Below are 25,309 nucleotides of genomic sequence, written 5' to 3'. Positions count from 1 at the left end.
TCGACAGAGATGCTCGACAGACCCAGCAGAGCATCTACGGAGCGAGAGAGGAGATGTGAACTGGAGCCTATAATTAAATCACTATTCTTAATTCTGTGTGTCCAAAAATATATATTCTACATGCTGCTGCTCGTATGGAAAACGCTTTCTTTTGTGTCCAAGGAGAGACTCAGCTGAAGATCATTAAGCACCAGATTGCACCAAAAACCTGCTTCAAGTTGTGTGGATCCGTGTGGAGTTAGAATCACTCCCACTCTGAGCAGCGTGGACTCATGATGGCTCTAATGGTTCACCTGAAGACGGTCGCTCACCTCCGGGGGAAAGGAGACCGGATCGCCAAAGTTACATTCAGAGGTAGGAGAACATCTCTGTGTTGTAGCCTGGATGTTGTTGCATTGAATCAGCCTTGATTTATATTATAATGATGGAGATAATCAGCTCTGGTGCGTAAAAAGTTGGCGGTCATCCTTGGAGACGCGCTGCGCTCTGATGTATCCATGCGCACTTTTATCCAAAGGCAAGGCAGCTTTATTTGTAGAGCACGTTTCAGCAACAGGGCAATTCAAAATGCTTTACATAATCATTCAAGAACATTGAGACAAAGTGCAAAAGAACATTAAGACATAATTAAAACAGTTATAAAAACATTAAAGATTAGAAAAGCTATAGGATAGAAGCTAAAATAGAATATAACACACAAGAGTAAAAGCTCTAGTGCAGTATAAGATAATTATCTGGTTTAATAAAAGGCAGCAGCAGCAAACAGGACAGTTTGAACTCAGAGTTGGAGTTGGTCCTGCAGGTTTCTGGGAGCTTGTTCCAGATATTTGATGCAGAAAAACTGAACTTCATGTCTAGTTGTGACTCTGGGGACACTAAGCAGACCTGATCCAGATAACCTGAGAGGTCTGGATGGTTCAGAACATAGCAGAAGATCAGAAATGTATTTTGGCCCTAAACCATTTAGTGCTTTGTAAACCAGCAGCAGTATTTTGAAATCAACTCTCTGAGAGACAGGGAGCCAGTGTAGAGACCTCAGAACTGGACTGAAGTGATCCACTTTCTCTTAGTGGGAACTGGACTTATATTCAGATAAAAAAAGAGAACAAAATCATTAGCCTATACGAGTTAAATGATACTACACAAAAATCCAACCCCTAATGGGACTTTAATTTCATCATTTTGCACTTGTTATAGGCTACGCATTTAGTATAGCCTACTCCCTCATATTCATATCATGCTCTAATTCCAAAGTATTACAGAAACTCTATTTGAAATACGGTGTTTACAGAAAAGGTAATGTATAACTTAACTGTTTATACTGTTATAGTGACATTACAGTGATTTCTCATGTGTTTTCACTTGTTGGGTCATTTTTACCCATAAAGCAATAAGGGTGAGAATCCAGTAAAACTGATGGCATTGATTACTGAAGAGAGGATGTTGGAGGTGGGTGTCTCCTTTATCATACCTTCAGGGTAATTGCCAATCCACTAGTCCTTTGGCGTTTTATAGCTCCTAAAGAGTCATTATCCTAACAGTCATTATCCTCTACACTTGCTGTTCAGAGGAAACAGGGATAACTGTGGGATTGGAGGCAGGGTTGGAAATTAGCACCGGCCACCATGCAGGCAAATGCTGGTAAAAAATGCAAGTGGCTGCTAGATTTGCTTCACTCACCAGCCCAAAAAAAACAACAACGGTAATCTATTGAGTGGCTGGTAAAATGTAGAATCCCCCAGTTACAGTGGCAGGTAGACGAAAAAATTTAATTTCCAACCCTGATTGGAGGGAGATCAGTGGATTCATTCATGTATTTCTTTGTGTGGTGCGAGAGAAGCAGAGACAGGAAGAGAGAGGAGTGTGTGTGTGTTTCAGCACCTTGGACAGCGATCAGTCCACTCTCTGACACATGACAGGTGTTCATTCCCCACTGATCTCTGATTAGACATGCTGCTGTCAGCATCAGTATTGTGTTATATGTTACAAGACCAACCCTTCTTCCCATCCCTTCTACTCTGTGATAGTGTGTGTGCATGACTGTGTGTGCACTGCAGAGAGAGGATGGCTTTCAGTGTCGTGCTGCAGTGAATTCACCAGAGTCTTGATCTTACATGAACCGTGTCATCCAAGTCAAGGATTAGATCGTCTGCTCGTCTTCCCCCCCATGGACCAACTGCAGGCACAGTAGCTGCAGTTCATCTGTTTGCTAAGTTGTTATAGCCAAAGCAACGATGTGTGTGTTACCCCAAATTTCTGCCCTGCATATCTTATTCAGTCAGTGTGCTAATTCAAATACTGCCCAGTTCAAGACACAAGTGGCCCTCACTGATTTTCCACTTATATCAAATGGTGTTCAAGAAAAAAGCAGAAGTGCACATGAAATTTTCTTTGCAAACAGTAGGCGTAGATACCATAAAGGTTTTGTAGCCTAGATACCAGATGCACTATACACACCTGCACCAACACCAACTGTCGTTTCAGAATCTGATGGGTAACAGAATATGGTGTAACTGCTTATTTATGCCTCTTGAGGGCACCAGAAACAAGTTGGTATTGACTCTTGTTTTGAGATGATTGAACTCTCTATCAGTAACAAGGAACAAACAAGACCAAAACAACTCAAAACAAGAGTCAGTACCAACAGGAGAATACACTGTTTACCATTGGCAGAGCATTTTGGCAAATGTTTCTTGGGCGCTACCCACATCATCAGCTGTGCTGCTCATCCCACAAATGCATGATCCTTACAAGTTGGACATCATTGTGAAGGTCCATAAACAGGCTTTCCAACGATGTAAAATAAAATGCCAATTAGCATTGTAACAACAGAGAAATAATCCACCAAACACAAATTTCCAAACTTTTTTTCCTGGATTTATAATAGGCGTTTTCGGTCCAAAATGGCAGCAGAGTTTCGTCTCTTTGCTTCTATACTCTTTAGTGATGTGTCGGTCGTAAACGAGCCAGATCTTTTAAGGGAACGATGTGAGCCGGCTCCCATCCGAGAGTCTTTTTTTTTCTTTTTTTTATTAATTCAAGACAGAATGATAGGATGATCTTCTCGGCGCCACGGGCACTCTTTTATTCATTTCAACTATTTTTTTTATAAATCCACAGGGAGCCACTGGAGAGGAGCTAAAGAGCTGCATGTGGCTCCGGAGCCGCAGGTTACAGACCCCTGGTCTATAGTAATGTTGAGGTGTTCTCCTGAGATGCCCCTTTTATCTATCTATTTATCTATCTATCTATCTATCTACTGTATCTGTCTGTCTGTGAAACATACAAGTAAGCCTATTGTCCCATTATTTCATCACATATACACACATTTACTCTCTGTTGTGTATTCCTAGCTGTAGCCCCTCTCCTCTCCTCAGCTCTGTCACAAGTACTTATAGGGCCTCGTAAATAGGTTTCCATACATCATTGAATTGCTTTGTTTTATTATCTTCAGATATTGTCCTTTCTCTGGCCAAGTAATATCTTCTTAAGTCTTTCCATGTCTGCACAGTAGGGGCTCTAAGTTTTAATGACAGCCTGACTGTGTGACATCGATGTTACATCATGTTTTAAGGCATTATGAAAGTGCTTCTTTATTCACCAAGAGATCATAACTAAAACCTTTTGATGGAAGGCATGAGGTTTAATTTAATAAAAGGAAAGAAAGAAATCACTTCATCTGAGTGGTCAGATGTAAAGTGTGTGTTTTGACAATTGTGGGTCATTAGATAACCGAGAGCAGAGAGTCACAGGAAAGGTGGGCGAGTGATACGAGTACAGACTACAGATACGAGCTGGGATCAAACCCATCGTACTCTGAATCACCACAGAGCCTCAGTATCTTGCTATAAATGTATTATTTTCCAGTTAAAGGAGGGTGGTGTCTTCATTACAACTTTCTTTGCCACTCAGTGAAATAATGCTAAACGGGAAATTTGATTATCTTCTTCACATCCTGAAATTAAACTATATCTTCTCCCTCCATCTCTGTATCTATATCTTTTTCCCTCAATTGCATTTAAAGTCACCCATCTATTAAAAACATAATAATCTGAATCTTAATGACAATTTGTTTGTATGTCAATTCTTCTATTTGCGTCAAGACTTGCGTCCCCAGTCTCTTTAATCGTTGTGGGTTTTTGAGTCATGTTTTTCCCTGCAGACTGTCAGTAGCGCTTCCTGAGTGCTTTCAGCTCAAGCAACTTCCTGTCTGGAGAGGAAGAGGTCTGGCAGGAAGCCCCAGCCCCCCCCTGAGCATATCAAACCCGATATGACCCCTAGAGAGGCTGGTGGGGCGATGTTATGTACGTAAGGCCGACTCCACATGTTATAATTGACAGGGAAAGAGACCTAAACATAGGGCTGTCGCGGTGAAAGAATGAGCGCGATATGCGGTATAATTGCAAGTTGTTGTTTTTTTGCAAATTACTTTTTTTATCCTGATTTTAGTGCTGTATAAATAAGCTTTATTTTAGGCTATTATTAGGTATATTGTTGCTTTTTAAATGACAGATAAAACTAATTAAAAACTTGTTTATTGTTAAATGCGGAACAAAGACCGTCAATGAGGCGCAGCGTTTTGTCGGGATGAAGGGAAGGCTGAACGCGTAGGAAGAGAGGACGGACCTGCCGGTCTATGTGTATTAATTTCTCCTCCATTGTTGTTGTTGTTAGCACTTGTAGCCTACATGTAGGATGTGACAGTTGGCCAATGTGGCGTTTTACCCAAAGTTTAACAATTTCAACTCTCGGCGACCAGAAAGAAACACCATATGTGCAGCGCTCAGTGCAGATTAGACGGTCAGCATCTCGTTTGTCGCAAAGTGTAAAAATGCGGCACTCCCATTGCAAAGAATTCCAAAAAGAAAAAATCTGAACATAGCATTTAAGGAGGTTGCTTGCCATCCCCCACGGTTGGCTCGTCAATATTGCGGTTATTGTTATAGCCCTACCTAAACATACATAATCCAGAATCAAACAGCATCAATATTTAGAGAAAATAAAAGCCATAAATCAGTGAACCGATGGCATTCAGGGTGTAATATTACAAAAAAGCAATAAAGAAGACTGTAGAGTTTCCTATCTAGGCAGGCTTTAACTGGTTCATTATTATCTGTTACCATGGGCAATGAAGTCTTCAAAGGGGAGGCATCAAAACTTAATTGATTTTGTGACAAGTCTTTGATGAATCCTCGCTGTTATCTGTCGCTTCTGGCTTTATCAAAGAATGACACTCCAGCTCTTGGTGCTCATATGCCTGGCCTCTGCACAGTAGCCTGTAAGATAACACTCATACACTGCACAGTTTAAATTAAAGCATTATTTCTGCTCTTAAGTTATTCCATGACAGCTTGCTTCTTTCAGCCCAGCTCCCTTCTTTATTTGTCATCCTTTTAACTGTAAATCTTCAATATGTTCTGTGCTGTAAGAGAGCTTTGTGTAATCTACTGTATCCTACAGACATCATTTAAATTCCCTTTCCTCCCCGTAGCACACTGAAACTCTTTTCTTTACGTCCTCAGCGGGAGCAGACATTTACTGTGTTAAGTTTGAATTGTGAGACCTATTGAGTATGTGCACTGTCTGTTGTTCAGCTCGTAGATTGGTCAGGAAGTAAGAGAAAATGAAATCACAGTATGGAACGACAAAGATGAGGTGCTTAGAGGCATACAGGGAGACTCTGATTATATCCCAAACATTAAAGCAGATTAACAAAATGCTTTCCATTTTTCTATTCTACACTTTCTGTTCTGTTTCACCCTATAGATCCAGGTAGAGCTGAAGAAAAGCACCTCAGTGCAGCCTTCATTTCTGTAAACATCTGTTCACAATGTCCTCCATCTTTCTCTTTTACTCTTTTCATCTCCGTCTGTCTGCTAAAAAACAAAAATGCACTCGCCATTTCCTTTCATTCTTCCACCACAGGTTGGTTCTTTCAGTGTTTCTATCGCTCACTGTTTCCACCGAGGCCAAAAGGCAACCTGATTAGCAGACTGTTGTTTTAGTTTGGCGTGGAGCACCTTACATAAGCTTCTCATGATCTACTTTCCTAAACCCACGTCTCGGTTAGATGGAAACACTGGTATGACAACGATGCCTCTGTTTTGAATAATGTAGGAGGACTATTGTCTCTTTCCCACTCTGACATTTAAGTGGTGTTTATTTTCTAAGAAAAATAACAATATTTCAAAGGTTGCAGGTTTTGTAAGGTTGTAGAGAGTGGTGGGAAAGAGGGATGGTAACATTTATGAAATAGAGTCGAAATGGGCAAATTGTATTGGTAAAATGACACCGATGAAGCTGTGTGAAGCATAATGTATTTTCAGTTTTGCTTTTGGATGTTTGTGTGTATTGTTCTCTTCTAAACTCGGAGGTCTTTTGTTCTGTGAATGTGTGAAAAGATACTTTTCAGCACAAATAATTACAAGTTTATTTTTTGATTTTGGAATAGATTTTTCAATGCCAGAATCTATATCAGAAGATAGAATGAATTTGCTTCAATTGATTCTATACGGAGGTAGAAGGAAGTTACCGCTTTTATTGTTGTAGACCGAGTAACGTGACGTCATATCCGTTCCGTATCCGTCAACCAAAACAAAGCGCAGCCGGCCGCGGTGAGCCGAAATGACAAAGCAGAAAACGGCGAAGGGTCTGCGTGGATACGACCTGCATCCTCACATTTTAATATCAAAGTGGTAAACACTTCACATACAGTAAAGTATGGAAACACTTTGGGTTTCACACGCCAGGCGTCACTCAAATCGGCCAACGCTATACCTGTAGAGCACCCAGATACTGACATTTATGTTAATTGCATTCAAACGGCCCTGATGGAGTTGACCATGGATGTATAAAGAGTACAGAGCTGACGGGGAGCGCTAGAGACGGACTTGGGGAAGTTAGCGGAAGTATACACGTGTGACTACGTCCAGTTTTCAAAATAAGGTGTTAACAAAGGCAAATATACTGATTATATAGAAATAAGGTTTATAAGGTCCCTTATAAATTAAAAAGAAAATACCACTAATTGTAGAAAGGAAATGTATCAATTAATAATGCCTGACAATGACTGACATATTAGACTTCAGGACATCTACATCACCTCTACACATGCTGAAAATCAAACATTGTTACTGTATTAATTTAGATATTTTCCAAAGTAAAAGTCCCTAGAAGTGTATGATTCAACTTTTTCCCATAGTCTAGTGTTAAAAAAGTGAACAAAAATCATAATAAATCATAATATCGTGACACAATACTTAAAAATCCCAATACATATCGAATCGGCACCCAAGTATTGTGATAGAATCGGGAGATAGGTGTATCGTCTCAGCCCTACACATAATAATAACGCATCAAAGCAAAGGCAGAATTTATTTCTATTCAAACTTATAATTACAGCCAAACAGACCGGGGCTGTAATTAACTTTGTGGGTCCCTGTGCGTGTGTGCGTTTATATACACATATGGATGTGTGTCAGAACACGTCAGCTGTCCTCACGCACCCAAACAAATATCAACACCCACACAAAGCGTCAGATACACAAGGCAAACTGCCGCAACAAAGCAGGATATGCTCGGCTGTCTGGCACCATTCATGAGCATCACAAAGCAGCCAGGTGAACACAGGCTTTAACACGCATGAGTGAGTCAGGTTACTGTACAGTGAATGGCTCTCTTCCCTGTGTATAACCTTGAATACACACTGCACAAAGACATCATTGTTTTCACCATAATTGAATCATGGAAATTCTTTAATCTTGGCAAAAACCCTCACTTCTTTTATGTTATTTCTATCCAGCTGGTCTTTTTTTTCTATCTGTTTTTATTCTGTCGCATAATGAGTCATAAAGTAGCCGTTCAATTGTCTGCTTTTCTTCTCTGTCTCCTGTGGCTCCACACAGCCGGTCTCACTTGTGTGTTTATCAGGTGCTTAATGCATTCATTTGTCTTTAATGTGACAAATGTAAACAGATTTTTAGACAGTAATGTTGATAAATGTCTCTCAGCAATTATTTACTCGGGTAAAAGTACCTAAACTACAATGTAAAAATACTCTATTACAAGTAATACTCCTGCATTTAAAACCCCACCTTTTTATTAGTATATCTATTTTAAGCATGATCTGTAGGAGCTACTTATTTGTTGTTAGTATTTAGTTGTTGGTTTACTAATAATAAGTAGTATTGTTTGATTTGTTATTCTAGATGTTTACTTTATTATATTTGATAGTTTTCTTTTGCTAGTTATTTTAGTTTAATATTTCCTTGCTTATTATATTCAGTTTTTGCATAATTGGTATTTTGTTTTCTTTTGTTTATGAATTGGGTACAACTGTGGGCTCATGCGGTTATATAGGTAGGTAGGCAGGTATAGGACCAGCATGCACCTGGGTGGGCTTATGTATTTTTTTTACCAGAACAAGAGAGGCAGCGACATCCGTGTTTTCTTTGTGTTTGTTTGCTTGCTTTTTGGATAAATAAATCATCAGAAACACATACATTTTGCATGGACAATGTACTCTTACGCCTGTTTAAACCACATACCCATGGTGCATAAGTGGCCCTTTGATTTAAGTTGGCGGCCACTACAATGACCCATTGAACAAGTCAAGTAAAAGCGGTGAAACTTTACTTGACTGCAGTACTTGAGTCCATTGTTCCCACTGCTATCTGACATATTTCAGTTTTTACTGACTTTTTTATTTTACTAGTTTCGAATCCTGCAAAATTGTCATATTCATTTATTTATTACACTATGACAGACACTTACCCGGTTTCATAACGCAAGCAGATGAAAATAAATACCAAGATTTATTGCTTTTGCCTGTGCCGTATAAATCGTCCATGCTGTGTGCGCTTTCACAAACTGAAATGAGAATAAATGCAATGCCTTTATTGAATCATTTATCTGTTTCTAACCTCTGAATTCCTCCTCACCTTCCAGGTCTGTCCTTCTACAGCCGAGTGGCAGAGAACTGTGAGGAAGTGGTCCCCTTTAATGAGGTAAGTGTCTTTATTTCCCCGGTCATACGCTAACCCACCGCCATAATGACCGATAAGCAATTATCTCTTAACTTAATAGAAACCACAACCTTCCAGTCTCCACTGCAGATAACACCTGATTTCACTGGCTGCAGGTTTTTTTAATGAACCGGGTAGGAAGTCAATAAGTAGGAGACGTGATGTTCTTACTTTAATATATGTCTGTTGTCAGATTTAAGTGATGACATTAATACAACTCAAACTTAACAGGAGGATATCATTGGATATAAGTGATCTACACCTACACAATCAGGACTCAATTACTGTAACTGCTATAAAGGAAGCATCTCATAATTTGATTGCTATTGACTAATCAGTTCATTTAAATGGAGCTTGCAAAAAAAAATTCCATCTGGTTTCATTTCCTATATTTAATACCTGAAAATTGCTTCTTTGGAAACACTTTCCAGTAAGGCTGCATTACATCAAGAATATAGAACATCATATTAATGTCAAATCAGATTCAGCACCTCCTGAGAGTGAAACAATCTAACCCTCTGAGACAAGACTTTACTGTCTTTCAGAGGCTGTAGCAGGTTCAGTTTTACAGCTAAAGTGAAGGTACTGATATGGTATGAAACTAGGAATTCACTGGTACCAACCATGTCATCCTAGCTTGTTGGGAAGGAGGCTAAATAACGCTCCAAATTTGGGGTTTCTGAGCAGTTTCCAGAACAGAAGTACTCGCCATCTAATCGCCGAAAAATGAAATTCTTGCAGAAGTTTTTGATACCAAATCACAGCATGGCTTTTTCTATGGTGTTCCTCAAGGTCTTGGTGTCTTAATGTGGTATTTTGGAGGGATTATTGATAATTTTTATCAATTCTCGAGTGGTAAAAAATGGTTAAATTTAGCACCAAATCTGTGTAACAAATGTTATCAACCCAAAAATTGCTGCAACAACTTATGAGACATAATAAAGCAAATTCTTCAAAAGGCACCGACAACACAAACACGGCAGAGAGGTCAAGTTCAGTATTAGCTGAGGCGACGCCTAGCAGACAGATAGCAGCTGTGATGGCACCCACCTGTCACTCAAAGCAGCCACGCCCTTAATTATGCATAACTTTAAGCCTTAATATAATTTAAAAGGGTGAGTTGTATAAAAATTCACCCCCGCACAGTTGTCATGGAATGGGGAAATTAGCTTTTGAGACCAAAACCAGTTTTTGTATCAGGCTGTAAATGTGTTTTTATCTCTGCTGTAAAGTTGGGCATGGGGGTCTATGGGGATTGACTCACTTTTGGAGCCAGCCTCATTTGCCATTTGATAAACTGCAGTTTTTGGCTTCAGTTTTTAGCCCAGGAGGTTGCCGCTTTGATGGCACTTAACATTGGCATTGCACGTAAATAGTGAGGTGCAGAATCCTCCGAAATGGATGTAATTACCAGGATACTTTACTGCATATAAACACAGGGAGAAACACACAGAATGAACTCCACACAAACCTTCATGCTGTGAGGGGACAGTGCTGACCAATGAGCCAGCCAAGGATCACGTCTCATCACCTAATTAAGGTTCTAACCCAAAATCTCCCTTATCCTCACTTGTAAATGACCAGTGCCCTGCCAAGTGTCTGCTAATGGCCATCTCCTGTTCGCTGATGGCCTATCAGGGTCTGAGAGGCGATTCAGAGTCAGTGGCCTCCACCCATGCATGACATTGGACACTTGCTCTGTTGTAATTAAACAAGACACTTCACACTCCACTGCTGCAGAGAGGAAGAGCTGCTCCCCTAAATAGCTCCTCTGCCACAACTTAAAGTTGTTTAAACTTGAAAAATAAAGTTTAAAGGATATAAACACAGACCTGAGGACACCTTTCAGAAACTTAAGCTGGGCACACGCTGTCCGATTTTATAAATGTTGTTGTCTAAGTGCTACAGAAAATTCATCCGACTGTTCGACGGCCGGTCGGGAGGAGTTAATCGGCCCTCGGTCCCCCCCGTACACTGTGCAGCAAACGACGCCTGACGAAGCTGAAATTCAGACTCTAAAATGAGTCGTGCGGTCCAAAATTTGGGCCAGAAACAGGCTAAAACATAAAAAGTGTATGCCCAGCTTTAGGGATTTCACTGCGGCCCATCTGGTTCATGGTCCGTCCGTCTCTTTTTGTGGCTGCTGTGGGATTCTGGGAAATGTTCCCAATAGGATTCCTGCAGGCTCCTTTCACACCGAGACGCCAGCGTTATGATGGATTTAAAATCATATAGCAAAGAATCATATAAGGGTTCAGAGGGGAGACATAAGAAAGAGATGAAGGGTTGGTTGGATCAAGAGAGAAGTGCTGCAGGAAATCTTGAGAGTGAAAGCCAAAGAGACAGAACAGAGGTAGGGGATAAAGTCAGGGAATTGAATAAGAAAAACAAAAGAAAGAGGGCCTCAAACACATATAGTACCTTCCCAGGGGAGCTTTTTCTCTCTCTCTCTCTCTTTCTGAGCTGCTTGCTTTTACAGAGAAGAACATTTTCCTTTGATGGGCTCACAGGCAGAGGGCTGCTTCCTTTGCAGATAACAAGAGCTTTTGTTTTCAGTCTAATCAGGAAAATGGCTTAATGACTGAACGCATTTAGTAACTTGCATACACACACCCACACACACACATATTAACAGTCCCTGCAGAAATAGTATTGTTTTTGTAGCGTCAAGGGTGAAATATAAGAGAGAAAAGTAGACAAAAGGGAGAAATGTGTCAGAATTGTATATATATAATGGTGCATTATATTATTCCTGAGGCCTGACTACAGTAACTGAGTAGCTCACACTGATATGTGATCTCTTGCGACAGCCTCACCCGATGCTCTCGTCGCGGTCCTGTACTGCCAGGGCGGTCGTTAGCATCACTCAGCATCAATGAAACGTCCAGGCTTCCCTCGATTCGACTTGTGCTTCCAGTAGTTCCTGTATGTGTGTGTGCATGCGTCGGTGTGTTAAATGCTGCTGGTGCCTGAGCATACTCGTACTGTTTTCCCCCACCCCACAAACTCTTGGGCAATTCCCCTCATCACATCCTCCTCATTCTGACATCTTCATCCTCAGTACTGGAACATTTGCATGGCTCAGTGAGCTCAGTGCAGCCCCTGGAGTTGAGGGCCATTAGCATAGAGTTGTGTGTGTGTGTGTGTGTGTGTGTGTGTGTGTTGTTGCAACATGCATGGACTAGCAGGACGCCTTTGAACTAGTATGCGGATAGACTGGATGGGGGATCTGTATTCATTATTCATTCCATGGTGGGAATTTGCTTTTAGCTGCAGCACACCAGGGCTTCCCCCCTCTCACTAGTTAGACAGAACTGGGGCAAAGAACAGAAAGTACTGTATGGGGCCACAGGGTTCATTCAGTGCAGGCCTGTAGATACAGCTACTGTACGTGCGTCCGTGTTAATGTGTGTGCAAGAGAGAGAGAGAGAGGGCACATGGAGAATTTCAGTAGGGATTTGGGGTTTGTTTAGTCTACAAACAAGATGTCAAGAGATTTGAACTATGCGGACAAAGATAGGGGAATTATTAAACATAATGAGTGCAGGAATATTCTGTCTCCGCTAGCCTCCACCTGCTACATCCCTACAGTGTAAGTGCACAGTCTGACTTTTTAATGAGACTCTTGTGATTACATAATGCTAAAGTCTGAGTCTTATGAGTTTTTCATGGCTTTTTTAGGCCATTGTGTACTTACTATTTTAAACCCTGCCTCTGTTATTTATCGCCATAACGAGGAAACATTGTTAAAGCAGTACTGCACCAATTAAGCATTACACATATAGCAACATCGGGGTAGATTATGAGCTCTGTCCTGGTGTCTTAGACTTAATAACCCTCATACCGTTGACCATTTTGTAACCCCTAGCAAATTGGACTCAGACAAGTATCTAGATTGGTAAACAGATTATAATGAGAAAGTGGAAAGCTGTCAAAGGCTCATTATTCCAGGAATGGATCTCAGAACCGGGCAAAGTGGCAGCCTTTGAGAGAATATCCTATCGCCTGATAAATTAAGTAGAAAAATACAATAATAAACGGGGATAGTTTCTGCAGTTTCACTCAGTACAGGGGAACCAGTGAACGCACCTTTCTGAGCATTACTGTAGGTTGAGTGATACACAGGGTGTGCTTATGCAGTATTGATATTTGTTTGTTATAACCAGGGCTATCAATCGATTACAATATTTAATCGCGATTAATCGCATGATTGTCCATAGTTAATCGCAATTAATCACACATTTTTTATCTGTTCAAAATGTACCTTAAAGGGAGATTTGTCAAGTATTTAATACTCTTATCAACATTGGAGTGGACAAATATGCTGCTTTATGCAAATGTATGTATATATTTATTATTGGAAATCAATTAACAACACAAAACAATGACAAATATTGTCCAGAAACCCTCACAGGTACTGTATTTAGCATAAACAACAGCTGTCAGTGTGCTGACTTGACTATGACTTGCCCCAAACTGAGTGTGATTATCATAAAGAGGTCATGTCTGTAAAGGGGAGACTCGTGGGTACCCATACCCAACACTTCACTTACACGCAGTACAGAGACGTAGAATTTCCCTGGCAACAAACCATACCAATGAACTAACAAAACCTAATTTGCAAAAGAAATTTGTACAATATAAAAACAATTTCTAGGGGACAGGGCTGCTGTTTTAGTAGTCGCTGTGTAACTGTTGATGCTTTTGCAGTTCTTGCCCACTGAAAGCCTCATTAGCTTGATCAGGAGTCTGAACTCAAGGGCGTGCTGCGGCTGACCAAAGAGTGTAGGAAGAGACCACAGTGAGGTCACTTCCACAGAACTTCCACAAACGCCTGCTAATCAGGTTTGGGAAGTTAGCGGGCTCGAGTAAGGCGATCTGTTATATGAGAACATACCACTATCAGGGTGAGGTTTATAAACTAATATACATCATACTCAGTAGCGCAGGATTCATATCCAATAAAAGACTCTTAAAACATAACTTCATGCATTAGGGTGATCCACCTCTGGAGGTCCTATTTCAGCTGATGCTTTACCGACCGCTTCTGTGATCACTTGACCACAAGTAAGAGGAAGAGGTGTAGCAGTTGCCTCTGGGCTAGACACAAGCTGGAATATTGCTAGTGCTAAAAATAGTTTATGAACTTCACCAGTTTCTAAGATTCAGGGCCGCTCCAGGGAGGTGCTTTCCCATCTCTGAGTACGCTGAATAAATGATGATCTGAGCAGAATATTTTCTTTGCCCACTTAGAGTTGGAGGGAAGCTGAAAGCTGAAATTTGAGCAACCAAAAATCAGCACAGTCGAATCTACAGTCAACAAAAACATAATTTATGAAGGGAAGGCTGTGGTTTTATTTTGTTGTGTGAGCCCTTAGGAGGACAAAAATATATAAGCTCCCATTTCTCTTTTGCTGTTTCTGTGTGTACTCGTGTGCATCCGCTCGCAGCTCCTCTGCTTTAATGAGTCTCTCTCAGGAGTGACACATTGCCAAACACTGGCACAAAAATCAAGTAGACAAAGTAAAGCAATCCACTGAAATGTTCCTAAACTATGAAATATGATCTGGTGCTGTAAAAACAAAACATTCACAAAAGCAGAAAACTAGAATAACACAAATTCAAATGTTGAGTTAGTGGAGTTCTTGTTAAGTCAGTGTTTTGTACATCTGAAGCACAGCCCAGTGCGTAACAGAACTGAAGGGCCATTCACATGCTGCGTCTTTTGCACGCTCATATGTGACGAGGAACCATCAATCACAGCCGGCAGATATCTTTTCTTTCTTCCGTAAATATCAATCCACGATAAATATATGGAGGAGAAGTTAATCATTTTAGTGCAGTACTACTCAGAGCTTTACCATCTGTCCCACGGACAATTTTACTGGCTTCACCCTTTCTGTCCGAGGACGGCACAACATCCGGTCAGCGAAACTGACACAGAGAAATTGAGTGTAAAGCTACTGTGAGGGATTTACTGTGCCAGAAATGCATTTATCTTTGTTTTGACTTTGTTTAGTTTTGTCAGTGAGGCTTTCCAGCTCAATTACCGCAGCTTCATCATCATCGTCATCGCAGCACGCAAGATTTGGTTGCTTAGAACGGCAGGTGTGACACTAGAACAGTAGAAAAAAGCGGCACAGCTGGCGTTTTCCAGCCACGTTAGCAGCTCTGTTAGGCTGTACTTCGGCACAACAGTGCTATGAGCTAAATGCTCATAAACCAAAGCGTTGGACCAATTCATGGCTCGATAGTGGTGCCACAGGAGAAGTCAGGGATTTACCAAAGTCATTACGATTCATCCAAAATTTCATGGCAAGCTGTCCAATAGTTGTTGCCATTTTGCAGTCTTGACAAACGATGGACCAACTGATGGATAGACATTGTCATTCCTCCAGCCATACTGCCAGCGTGGCCAAAAACTACTCCATATAACCTCTCACCCCCACGTCTGAGTGGATTTCTGTCTTGAAACATCCTGTTCAGAAACCAACTGAGATGAAGACAAATAGATTTTCTTGTGGTCCACTTGTACAAATAGACGAGACCATGGGATGTTTGGTTTGCTTATACAGTAATAGCACAATTCTGGTGAGCAGCAGGTGAGGAGTGTATAGCTGTAAGCCTTTTGGGGGTACTGTACTGTAGAGCTATGATAAGAGGGTGCTGCTGTATTACTGTGAACAGTTTGGAGACGCTTTGTGTTGGGGCAGCTCAGCTCTAACAATAACCGTTATCATCCTTGTTCACAGACTTTATCGTCCTCCATAAATACATGATTTTTAATTAATAAATACAATAAATTCAGCTTGGGCTGTTGTTTGGCCATTTGTAACACAACATAGTTGGATAAAAAGGCACAGGATGAACAGACGGTAGAGGTTCTATTGTAAAAAAAACAAAAAAGGAGAAAAAATCCATGTCAGCAGAAAAGTTTTTAATTGCAGGGTGAGTGCTATCTCCCAGCACAACACCGTCTATTTCCAAGGAGGTGTGATGCAGCGTACTTGACAAGTCTGTTGGGCTTTATCTCGGCACCATCTGGTCTTCCACAGCAGAAACTGGGGAGCTAATTGCACTTTTATTAGAGTCCAGCTTGAAACAAGACAAGGTTTAATTGATTTAACTGGATAACGTGTCGTACCTGTCCGACCTGCCTCTCAATTTCAAGAGAGGAGGAAGAGTTTATTTCCAAATTCCTTTCATATACCATTTGGTTTAACTGCTACCCTGTTCTCACACCGTGTCCTAACTGGATGCGAGCGTCCGACTATTACGCCGTATAGTCGATGCCGATGCTTTTCTTACTCTCTTGATACTTGTGTTTTAATGCACCCGATTTGAGGGCCAACTTTCTCTCAATTTTTTTCTATTGAGCTAGATTAAAAAAAAAACACGCAAACGGGAGCGTATTAAAACGAGGCTTCGTACTAAACAAATTTCCATAGTTATCACTTTTGTGCCGTGTGTTTGTGTTTTGTTTAAACCATTAGTGAGGTAGCTGTTACATTTTTTGGTACCTCGTCATAAAGTTTCTCTAGTGGACGCTACGCACATAAATGCGAGCGTCAATGCTTGTGCTAATCAAGTTAATGACCTCATCTACCTACAGGACAATTGACCTGGTTTTCTCCCGCTGTCGGCGGCACTGACAGCTCATTTTATGTAAACTAATCAGCCGTTCCTCGTCCATGTTGTGGCGCACTCTCAACGCGAGTCCTGTAAGGACACTTCGATAGAAAACAATGTAATCAAGCTGATATTGTTGCTGACGCTGACGCTCGCTCGCGTCGCATCCAGGTAGGACACGGTGTTATATAAAAGTAAAACTAACTTTTTTATGGATTAAACTTAATGTAGTAGTAGTTTGCAGTAAAACATTTCCAAACATTGTCAGTAGGTACTGTTATTAATGGTTGATCTTGCTTAGTATCAATGCAGTTAACATCAGTAACATAGGAAACAGAGCTTGTAGGTGCTAAAATCATTGGTGTATATACATTCTGGGTGAATGAAAGATTGTGATTGGATTAATGTCAGTGTTTCTGCACCCATGACATTTTATTTGACACACATTGTAAATGAGACTGAGATGAATTCAGAAACACTGGTGCATGTAGCCTAGATAAACTGACACTTGAGAGACAGAGCGGGGATGGAAATGATAACGGGGACGGACAGTTCAATTGGAAAAAGTAAATTGAGACGGGTGTGGGGTGGAGTGGTGGTGGTGGTGGTGGTGGGGAGGATGGGGTGGGTATGCAGCGATGTCAGTGAATTGGACAAGATTGAGTTTCTCAGCAGAAATATCTTATCAGAGATGCTGTTTCATCTAGACTGTCAGACACACATTCACATCTAGTGTATGTGTTGCAGTATTTAGATCCTTCACTCAAGTACAAGTGGCAATGCTACAATATGAAAATACCCAAACAATTGTTTAATTCTGCTGTTTTTGTCTTTCTAAATCCACAACAATATGCATAAACCACACTAAAATCAGAGATAGATAGATAGATAGATAGATAAATAGATAGATAGATAGATAAATAGATAGATAAATAGATAGATAGATAGATAGATAGATAGATAGATAGATAGATAGATAGATAGATAGATGTAGTGAAGTAAAAAGTACAATATTTCCCTCTGAAATGTTGTGGAGTATAAAGTAAACAAAATGTATATACACAAGTGAAGTACAACCTCGAAACTGTACTTAAGTAAAGTACTTAGTTATTTTGCACCACTCATATGTTGGGGGCAAAAATAAGAACCACTTACAAGATCATAACAGAAAAAAAACAAAAAATAACAAAACTATAATCCCATAAATTAGCTCAGTTTCAACAAAATTAGTAAATTCTTAACAAAAGCAACATTAAACAATAAAGGCTTTGTATTTGAATGCATTACTATAGATTACAGTGTTATTCTAAATCACTCTTGATTGCTACGTTATTTACAGAAATGCATGAAACAAAGGATGTGCAAAGTATCCCTCCTCTGTATATTCTGTATCTTCTCAGTATTAGTGCACATGTAAAAAGAAAGAAAGAATAGGAACAACTTTTTTTTCAAATTATATATTTTGGAGGTGCGGTTTTAAGTAATTGAACTCAGAGTCATTAAGCACACATTCGACAAAAAAACTAAGGAAATGTGATTTCAAAGAAGCAGAATAATGACAGGTCAGTGTATGTAGGCGAGTGAAGCTCCAGCATTCAATAATTTACAGTTCCCAGAGGTGGACACTCTCTTGTATCCTACATTATAGAGAATACAGAGAAACCCTTTTTTCACCATCCTAAATATTACATAGCGTATGGAGCATGCTGGTAAAGCCAGCTGTAATGAAAAGGTGGCTTATGCCGCCTCTTTCAGCAGTCTACCCTTATCTCTTTTACCCTTTACGAATACATCTAAAGCCTGCACAATCCAAGCACGGAGGACTGCATCACCATGAGATCACAACAAGCCTGTAAACTCAACACAAAAGAGTACATAGTGCATAAATAATGCTCTTATAGTGCCTTGATCGAATATGAAAGATAGACCATATTGTTCATAATTAATCGTAGAGGGGTTTTCATCCTCTGTGTCCATGGCAACAGTCATGAGATATTAAAGGCTGGTGAGCAGGGGGAAACTGAGGACGGCCCGGTCAGTGCTCCAGCGTGGGATCACAGCAGTAATATCTGCTCTTCAGTTGAGCATTTAGCCCCTCTGATTGGCCACTGTGGCCTCAAGGCTTCCGGTCATTGAGATCATACCTGTCACTTTTAATGGGCGGCCTCGCTCCGCCAATTACACTGCATCATACAGTACAGAGGGTTAGAGGGGGGAGCTGCAGACGGGCTCAATAAATGGATAGGATAATCTAAAATAAGACCAGTGTTGTTGTTTTTTTTATATCAGTGCAGTGGTGATTGTTTTTCAGATTGTACATTTCTCTATCTACATAATCTGTGATACATTTTGATAAAGTGAGTCAGGCTGAATGTTGGTGTAGGCGGCGGCGCATTGCAGCAGTTTTACGTCAGTCAGTGTTAGAGGCACAGTGACTTCTTGACAGCTTCAGGTCTGATCTTTGCAGAACTACAGACTGTTAAACAGAACGAGAACACCTTGTAACTTCATTTTTGTGTTTTTTTTTACCTCCACTCAGATTGAATACGTTTTTTTACTGATGATAATGATAAAAGTTCAACATTTCCCACCCCAAAAAAAGGTTTAATTCACCTGCCATGGGTGTCAGTATGAATGTTTATCGCTCCTGATGAGCAGGTAGCACCTTGTAGTGTAGCCTCTACCACTAGTGTATGAATGTGTGTGAATGCTGGCTTGTGTTGTAAAGCTTTGAGTGGTCACTAAAACTAGAAAAAGTCCATTATTTTACAACGTTTTCTGCAATTTCATGCTCTAATGAAAATGTATCACTGATAAAAAAGATTGCCTATACTTTTGTTGTTACACCAAGGAGTTTGTGAGTTGAAAGAAAGTTTCTATTTGCTACTTCAGAAGTGTTAATGTGTATTGTATGAATAATGTTCCATTACATCAATACAAAAAATTGGGGCAGAGAGTGAAGAGCAGTAGGCCGTATGAGGGGAAATGAGGGGGGATGCCATCCTCCTTGTTAGCAAAATGACAAAAATGCATGCTCCTTGTTAACCTGCCATCCCCCTTTTCCATCCCCTAGTAGCAGAGAGAGTGCAGAGGCAGAGGGGTTGTTTAGTTGAATATGTAATTCTAGTCTGCCTGACTCATTGATAATTTATCTGACTGAGGTTTGTGCAAGTTAGAATCTATGGCCCCGACCATGGCGCTGAAATATCAGTAGCCTTAAGGCCCAGACACACCAACCCTACATCAAAGAAATAACGGCAACAAAGGCCAGCAGTAGCGTCGCCTCACGTCGTCTGTGTCTTGTCCAAAATGTTGCACTTGAACACACCGCAAAGACTTCAGCCGACGACCAACTACTACGTACGTTCTGCGCCTGTGTGAGAGGAAATAACTCTCCACACCAGCAGGTGGTGGTAGTCTGTATTCGTCACTCAAAAAGGGAAACCGGAAGACCGAGCTATACAAGTCGTTGTTATGATACCTACATGAAATAAAGCGGCATTTGCCAACCATTTTCACGTCATTCTCACTCACCACTTAGCTTCATTCCAGATGGCCATGTCGTTGTGAATATATCCGTGTATTGGAATGATCAGATGAAAAATGAGAAGAGCCTTTTGTGTTTTTCCTCTTGACTTCACTCGTTGGTTTGCTTTCCTCACGTCCGTTTCTCTTCTCATGCACTGATTTGTTTAGGCTAAACCACCAATCAGAGTGAATTCTCACACTGACGGGCGCCGCCGCCAATTCACCATGCTGAAAAAATCTGACACGGGCAGATTAGAGTCGACGATGCGGGACACACCGAAAAAAACACGGCTGACTGACGCTCACCAATAGCCCCAAACTGTCTGACGACTGACTGTCGCCTTGGTGTTTCAGGGCTCTAACTGTGCTGTGTATTGATGGTGCTGTCCGTGGTGCTGCAGTAGCAGACGACAAGACTCAGTTTCATCTTAGATCTATAATATTCTCTAAACTATGTAGCTGGGGGGTATTAAAAAATACCAAAAGAGTCGTTCATGGAGACGGTTCACTAGTCGCGGGTGGTGATGATCTGAAGTGTTGTTTCTAATCCCTGTAGCCATGTTTTATCAGAGTTTTCCATTATGAATAAAATACTCTGTTTTTATCTTATAAACATTTAATTCATGTAAGACACAAGAAATGGAATAAAGTCTCCGAAGACTTTGTGCTTTATTGCTCAACTGCAGAAACCATTTACTTTGTCACATTTGTACCATTTTGATATAACATGCTTTATCAGCTTTATGTAGCCTAGAGGTCAGACCACACGGGGTTACCATCAATGTGATCTTTATCACTCCACCTAAGTTATCATGTGTCACCAGCAACCTTATAGACTGTTGAGACATGGATTTGTCTGTCTACGATTATCCGCTGACTGGCAATATAGCTATCCCATAAAGGTTTTATTGGGGTAACCATGGCGATGCAGAATCAGACATAAAGACAGTCCATAAATTTCATTCAGCAGATTAAAATTAGACAATTCACTGCCATCACATAATCATGTTATTTATTCATGTCTATTGTACCTGTTAAATAAATAAATAGAGCTGAGTAAAGGAAGTTTGGGTTGAGTGTGCGTCACTACGTGGGAAGTAGAGACGCTGACAAATAATCACCTCTTTCTTCTGAATAACAAAAGTGCATAAGCTTTTAAATTGTTAAGCTTGGTTTTTAGATAGCTCTTTTTAAGAAAGTAAGAAAAATAAGCATATAAGAGAACGTCTTGGCTTGACAAATGTGAATATTTAGCAGCTTAATGTTGCATAGCACGGTATGAAATTGCTTTCTCCTGAGAAAAATCGCACCTTTTTAAAAAAATGCAGGAATCAATATTGCAAGTGAATTGTGTTTCGATTTTTATAGCTTAACTCCATCCCATTTAAAACTTGTGCACAGCTGAAGCACTCTAAACCTTTGCACTTTCTCACCTAAATGGGTTCTCTGCTCTCGTTTTATTTGTCTGCACTGTGTGGGTATTTACTGTAAGCGCTTTTGTCCGTCATGGTGGCTGTGAAGGCATTATGCAACACAAACAGCTTACTCCTCCATGTTGTGGATTCCTGCATGTGTGTTAGTCTGGAGATAAGTGGTCTTGGACAAGCAAAGCACTGAGACACATAATGGAGGCGGAGGCTTTAAGGTTGTACATCTGTGTGTGTGTGTGTGTGTGTGTAGAAAAAGGGGGAAATGTGAACCTGCGCCAACACATACATGTGTTTGTATTGCCTGTGCAGTCACAGATTAAAAAGAGTGTTTTTTCTTACTCTGGGGAAATTAAAGTGGCTGCCCAGAGTCCCCGGTGTTGAATAAAGAAAACACAACCACGCTTGCGGTTGTGTGAGGATCATTTGAGCCAGGTGTGTCATGCTCTGGTATGTGTATATTAGGAGTCATTTCCTCCGTCATCCGTGTGACATCAACACCGTGCCAGGGCCTCTTTCTCTTCCCTCACTCTCGGCTGTTCAAACACACAGGAGGAGATTTAGTTGTAAATGAGATGTGGTGGCGCGGCTGTGTCAGCCAAAATCTCAGCCAGCGACCATCGCTCTGAAGGTGTTTGCAGGCTGAACGTTGCCAGTGAGGAAGAGGCAGCAGTACTGGTCATGCCTGGCTGAAGCCTGGGAAGAGAGAGACCACAGACTGCAGGGCCTCAGGGCAGAGAGCGATGGTTTAATGCAGTTCACACACACATTCACAGAAAGCAGGTCTACCAGTAGCAGGTGGGAACCCCAGGTTTCGGTAATGGGACAATCCTGATGGATCGCTTGCCCGACGGCCTGCAGTGTTTTTTGCTGAATGAGAGGCCAACATCAGCAGGGGGTGAATGAGTTTTAAATCACCTGAGCAACCCCCCTGCCCTCTTTCAGCCTCTTTCCCCAGATAATATAGTACAGAGGAGAGTGTTCAGAGGTGATTTACTGAATGTCAATCAACACATTAATTCATCATGTTTCTAATGAATGTTTTTGTTCTTTACTTAATTTTGCCGCCTTGTCGTATAATCAACCGAGGAACTCCAAGTAATACATCACAATTCTCTGGCAGACTTGACTGCATGTTAATGCCTGTAATGGGACTTATTTATTGGAATTGCTTAGATGCTTTTAGCACATCTATCATAATGTGCTTCTCTCATAGCTACATGATATTTCTGATTTTATATCTAAATCATATTCCAAAGGCAGTTCTTCCAAAGTATCCATTATAATTAAATGGTGCATGAAATATTCTTTCTGTCAATGTAAAGCCAGTAGCAACAAGACTACAAGGAGTTCTTGATATATTTCCTCTGCTAATTTGAGCGTTAATTAGCCAATTAAGAGCATTGTTCATGCTTGTTTTCATTTTCTTTAAAAACTGTGGAACTTTGAACTGTGGATTTCCAGAAATATTGAAATTGAAATTTATTTTGGTCTATAAATAATAACAGTTTGGGATAAAAGAAAAGAAAACCAAATTACAGACAACAAAAAAATATCAGTTACCTCCAACAAACAATACAGTAGAAAACAATGCAACATAGATAAGTATGATATGAACATGTCATTCTTATTATACATTTTAGATTTGTTCATGCAATTATTTTAACATTTTTTAAAGCTTACAAAGTGTGTCAGACGGTTTCAGTTCCCTACAACAAGGGGTGTTAATAATTAATCGTTAACTAACATGAAGAAACTAAACTAATTGACGCGGTGGAGAGTTACTGGGAAAGTGGCTGCATGTGTCCACGACAATACACGCAGCACCGTGGCTGTGGACTCTCCGGTACGGGTGAACTGGGGACTCAGTTGTCTGTTCTGCTCACACACTGCAGCTGGTGATAAATGATGGTTTAACCTGTTTGTGCATCAGCTTATCGTTGCAGCTGGGCGGCTTGTTAACACTAAAACCAAAGCATCGCTGCATGAAACGCACTAATCCTGTCAGTTAACGGTTAATAATCGGTTAACGTTTTAAAATCCACCATACCATAAATATGCAGTTTATATCAACTGATGATAGCGGACAAAGTCATCAATGACATTATTAGATAATGCAATTATCAGGATTCTTACGGGAACAGTTTGGCTAAATTAGATTTACATTTCACTCTCAATGCTTGGGTGGGTTTGGCAGGTACCAAGTTATATCCCCGAGTGATTTTATTTAATCCCACATCTTTAAATTGGGTCCTATTGATCGCTCAGAAATCTAGATTAAAAAGGAGGAGACTTTGGAACAACCAGGGTTCAGGCTGTCTAAACCTGTGTTATCTTAAAGTCTGTTAATGACTCTTATTATCTAGTTTTTCGTATTAGATATAAGTAATGTGTTTCACCCTTTATAAAGTACTTTTTACAGATTGTTTCTATAACTGATCTTCTGTGATATATAAAGACTATTATCAGTCATTGATGAAGCTGTAGTAATAATGTCACATTGACACATTACTGTACTTGATTGCACTTAATTAAAGTGAAGTGATTACAGCTCGTCTACCTGTTTGACTGTACTAACTAACTATCTGCTAATGAACATAACCATGTAATTTATACATGACAGGCCCTTTAAGAGAGATGTGCTCTGTGCTTACTGGTGTGGAAAAACAATGAAAGTACCACACTGAGCCAATTAGTAAAGACATCACTGAGGAGAGTTTTGGTGAAAAATTTTTTTTTTTCCTTTTCCAATCTACTATAATTGAAATGGTCCACCTGAAATTTCTTTAAACTGAAATTTCCGAGCTAATTAATATGAAAATGCCAAAGGAGGGTTATCCTTCAAAGCTGTTTTCACACATCTCACAACCTATGCTTTTTCTCAAGGACTCACAGGACATTTTTCAAAGCATTCATTACCACACAGCTTTGCATGGCTGCTGTTTTTTCCTGTTTTACCTCATAGCAAAAAAGCTAATCAATATTCTCAGTTTGTGCTATAGAAGATGGAGATGTTTATGGTGATAAATAAAACATGGCGTTGTATTATTGCCTCCAGAACAGCACCTTTGTAGCTAGTAGGGATTATTTTAAACTCAAGGACCCTTCAGAGGAACATGTGTATGCTCACATGGGACCATGTTTGTGGACTCTGATTGACTTAAACGGTCTGAAACCATTCGCTCTTCTACTCTATTTATGAATTAGTATCTGTTTACAAGAATGTAAAGGTGTGTGTGTATTATATTATATTAACTCCCACTCCTGCGGGAAGCGGCACCGACTGAGACGGGGAGAGAATCTGCCCTGTTGGCAGTAACTGTGATTACTCTGAGCAGCATGCAGGGGAATGAATTACAATATAATATATATGAATATATTTCTTGCTTTTTCCCCTGATGGTCTGAATAAGTTGCTAAATATGGCACTATTCACTTTTTAGAATTAAAGTCGCTGAGAGGGGTCTGAAAAGTTGCTAAATCTAGCGAGAAACTCCCCAAGTTGGCAACACCGTGTGTGTGTGTGGGGGGCTTATGGTTGGTTACTGTCAGTGCCGTTGTGTGCGCGATGTGAACCATCGTGAAGCGCATGTGTGTAAATTTGACCGGCACATAATCGGCTGTATCTGAGACTGATCGACTGAAAATCGGCTGATTCTAGTCACCGATTGATCGATCTCTAGTAAGTATTAGAATTGTTTAG

At 40.4% G+C, this 25,309-nt stretch overlaps 1 protein-coding gene across 9 annotated transcripts in view; it reads left to right on the top strand.

Moving 5' to 3' along the window:
• The window catches only part of otofa (otoferlin a), a 90,979-nt gene continuing 65,670 nt past the window's right edge, over nt 1–25,309 (top strand). For 8 of the 9 annotated variants that reach the window (XM_074615731.1, XM_074615733.1, XM_074615730.1 and 5 more), the window contains exons 1-2: nt 1–354; nt 8,947–9,005. In XM_074615731.1, the coding sequence (XP_074471832.1) occupies nt 273–354; nt 8,947–9,005 (141 nt within the window). In that variant the 5' untranslated portion in view covers nt 1–272. The remainder of the gene's footprint in view (nt 355–8,946; nt 9,006–25,309) is intronic. The other variant, XM_074615729.1, reaches the window with a different exon arrangement.

This window comes from Sebastes fasciatus, chromosome 18, assembly GCF_043250625.1.
Source record: "Sebastes fasciatus isolate fSebFas1 chromosome 18, fSebFas1.pri, whole genome shotgun sequence".
NCBI classification, from domain to species: domain Eukaryota; kingdom Metazoa; phylum Chordata; class Actinopteri; order Perciformes; family Sebastidae; genus Sebastes; species Sebastes fasciatus.
The sequence above is the reverse complement of the archived record's forward strand: the minus strand, read 5'-3'. Positions and strand labels throughout refer to the sequence as shown.